This window comes from Lithobates pipiens, unplaced genomic scaffold (assembly GCF_037356315.1).
Source record: "Lithobates pipiens isolate NorthernLeopardFrog02 unplaced genomic scaffold, aLitPip1_a1.2 Scaffold_18, whole genome shotgun sequence".
Classification (NCBI taxonomy): Eukaryota; Metazoa; Chordata; class Amphibia; order Anura; family Ranidae; genus Lithobates; species Lithobates pipiens.
In genome coordinates this window covers 616,708,227-616,712,094 of record NW_027507758.1, presented here as the reverse complement: position 1 = coordinate 616,712,094, position 3,868 = coordinate 616,708,227, and the positions used below count along the sequence as shown (strand labels likewise).

The window sequence follows — 3,868 nt, the reverse complement described above, 5'->3', positions numbered from 1 at the left end:
TATATATATATATATATATATATATATATATATATATATATATATATATAATATATAATATATATTATATATATATATATATATATATATATATATATATATATATATTATATATATATATATATATATTATATATATATATATATATATATATATATACACATATAAATAGAGCCCTGTATTGTCATTTTAAAGAAGAAAAAATATTAAATAAAACGTATGTTGGTCAGAGCTATACGGATTGGTGGCCCCGGGGTATAGCAGGGTGGTTACAGCCAATTACCATGATCAGGGAGGGCGAAAGATGGAAAAAATATCAGAGGAAAATTTAAAAAAAAAAACCCTATGAGGTCACCAATCTCTAGGCAGATTTCTCACATCTAGTACCCCTCATATCTGTACACAACCCTCTTCTACACATAACGCAGCATAGAGGGGCTCGGTGAAGGTGGCGGTGAAGGTGTGGAGGTGGCGGATGGGGTCACGTATATAGAAGGAGATCTGCCCGGCCTCATAATCTAGATATACCCGGACTCTGTTACCAAGAATATTGTCAGGAAGTTTGGTCTCATCCATGTTATGTATTGCCATATAATCTTCACCCCTCCTGTACAAACCCCAGGATACGTCATTACATCCAATCAAGGAGCTGTCCCCATCCCTGGCTATGCTGGCATAACCCACCCCGATTCTCCACTTACTGGATCCATGGACATCTACTTCCCAGTATTGTCGTCCTGAGGAGAAACTCCGACTACCTAAAACCTGATAATATTTCATAAACCTCCCCTCGGTGTCTGGGCGGTTATGGTGTGTACCTGAGATGGATGCAATCTTCTTATCATACGAGATACATACATCATTATGAGCCGTGTCCTCGTCCAATATGTCTACAGCTTCCTGTATATACATCCCCAAAATTATACTAGTTATTATATCTGATAAACCTGTGTTGATCATATGCGAGACCCCAGCCAGATCCCCTCCATCAAGGAGGAGTTTAACATGTCTCTCTCTGCCCTCATCATCTCCGTCCTCAGTATCACACAAGTCACCTGAGTCTGGTTCCTGTAGGAGAGTCAATGGGTCCATCATGGCACAGAGCTCCTCAAAGTGATCAATTTTCCTGGAGAGTTCTTCCATCTTCATTTCCAACTGCTGGATCAGATCATTTACTGGGCTGAAGACCTGCTCTGCCTGCTTGTAGAGGTCACTCAGGACTTCCTTCTCCAGGTCCTCCAGAAGCCTTGTGAGATGTCTCTTGAACAGGAAAATTAATCTCTGGCTTATACCATCCACTTTGCCTTGTACTCTTCCCTTGTGTTCCTGCAGACTCCGGACTCTTTCTTCTGTATTCACTTTCTTAATAATCAGTTTTTCCAGATGACTCATCAGTTTCTCCTTTTTCTTCATGAAGGCCTCTTCCAATGTCTCCACCTGGTGTCCCCGATGTTCTCCAAACACAATGCAGGAGACACATATAAAGGCTGAGTCCTCGGTGCAGTAATACTCCAGGATGTTCTTATGGACGGAGCATTTCCTGTTCTCCGGGGTGGTGGTGGCGTCACATAAGACGTGTTCTGGTGACTTGCTGTGGACTCTCAGATGGTCAACACATAGAGAAGCATCACAATGCAGGCAGGATTTCACAGCAGGTACGGAGGAGTGAATACAATAAGTACAGGAGATGGCCACCTCTGGATCTGGCGGTGGAGAAGACAGGAAATGCTGTGCAATATTACGTAGAGTGATATTTCTTTGCAGTGGAGGTCTCTCCCGGAACTTCCTCCTGCACTGAGGACATGAATAACATCCAGACCCCTCCTGTGTATCCAACGCACGGTCAATGCAGACCCGGCAGAAGTTGTGTCCACATTTCAACATGATAGGATCCGTATAAATGTTCAGGCAGACGGGACAATCCAGCTCCGCTCTCAGGTCTGAGGACGCCATCGCTGATAGAAGAGAGAGAAATGAACAAAGTTCCTTGTTCTCCAAAGCAAGTTGTCCAGTGAGGGAAGTTCCTCCACAGGACAAGCCTAAGAATGTGGCCAATGAAAGCACAAAGGAGATGTAAATGTTTATAAAACACAGCTGAAAGACCATTGAAAAAAAAAAAAAAGAATGATCCCACCCAAAAACAAACCAAACAATGGAAGCTCAGCCAAGACTGGTTCTCTTTAACCACCTCCCCCCCCCCCAGGCCATTTTTCACATATGTGGAAACCATAAGTATTTTTTTGATAGAAATTTTCTTAGAACCCCTAAACGTTATTTATTTTTTGAAAGCAGAGACCCTGGAGATTAAAGTGTTGGGTGTTGCAATTTGTTTATGTCGCATAATATTTGCTAAGCCGTTTTTTAAACACAGATTTTTTTGTAAAGAAAATACATTTTTATGAATTTAAGTGCTCAAAAACATAATATAATACCCGATTGTTTGGTAAAATTTAAAAGATGATGTTATGCTGAGTAAATAGATATCCAACATGTCGCTCTTTCAAATTGCGAACTCCTGTGGAAAGGCGACAAATGACGGTACCTAAAAATCTCCATAGGTGACGCTTTAAAAGTTTTTACAGGTTACCAGTTATGCCGTATACACACGACCGGACTTTTTCGAGGGACTAGGTTCGACGGTCTTTCTGACGGACTTTCGGCGGAGTTCCGACAGACTTTCCGAATGAACGGACTTGGCTACACACAATCACACCAAAGTCCAAGGGATTCGAACGTGATGACATACGACTGGACTAGATTAAGGAAGTTCATAGCCAGTATCCAATAGCTGCCCTAGCGTCGGTTTTTGTCCGTCGGACTACCATACACACAAACGGATTTCTCGGTTCTATTTCTAAAGTCCGCCGGATTTTTGCCAAGCAAAGGTCCGATGAAGCCCACACAAGATCGAATTGTCCGACGGACTCGTTCTGTCAGACCTTTGCCGTCAAAAAGTCCGGTCGTGTGTACGCGGCATTAGAGGTCTGATTGCGCTCGCTCTTACGTTCACACATGTGATCAGCCAGAGGTAGCAGTGATTGGGCGGTTCCATAGCCATTGCGATTACTTCTAAAGGTGGCCATAGATGGGTAGAAAAATCTTTAAATTTTTTTATTTTTTGGGGAAAAAAAAATCCCTCAAAAGATCATTCAAAAGACTCGATGATTAGACTTTTCAAATGTTTTTGGGCTCATATAGATTCTCGAAACGCAAAGATTTATGGCAAAAATAAAAAGAACAGTCTTGTTGAATTAATTTTTTTGTGCGAACTAACAATTTTTCCGAAGTGCGAATAATGAAATCGATCGGGAATAACATGAAGAATTGAACTGCGCATGTGGAAACGTAACCCCGGAAGAACAACAAAGATCTTTTCCTGGAATGTTCATCCATGAATGGAAGCACAATGGACTTCATAGTCATAGAGGGGAATAAAGACCACAACGTCTTTGATCCTCTCTATGATATAATGACTCAGAAGCGATGACCTTATATCACTTTCCGGTTTTACCAGAAGGAAACTGCGCCATTTTTTCAAATGAAAAGCATTTGATCTTACCAATCTTGATGTGATCAAATGCTTTTAAGGGCAGAGGAAGGATTTGGGGGTCTTATAGACCCCAAATCTCTCCTTAAAGAGTGCCCGCCATCACATGCCTTTTGCAGTCACAACAGATGTTTACATTTCTTGTAACAGCAATAAAAGTGATAAAAAAAAAAAAAATCTGTAGCGACTGTAAAAATAAATATTAACCACTTACGGACCGCCCGTTGCCATTATAGTATACATTGGCACTTTGAAGAGGAATATCGTTGGTATGGCAGCAGCTAGTTGCCATAACCCCAGTATCCTCTTCTTCAGCGGGCA

General features: G+C 41.3%; 1 protein-coding gene across 1 annotated transcript; it reads right to left on the bottom strand.

Moving 5' to 3' along the window:
* Positions 1-390: 390 nt before the first annotated feature.
* Positions 391-1,953, bottom strand: LOC143986842 (E3 ubiquitin/ISG15 ligase TRIM25-like). The gene has a single exon (XM_077485250.1). The coding sequence runs from the start codon at positions 1,951-1,953 to the stop codon at positions 391-393; it is 1,563 nt and encodes a 520-aa protein (XP_077341376.1).
* Between the last annotated feature and the right edge of the window lie 1,915 nt (positions 1,954-3,868).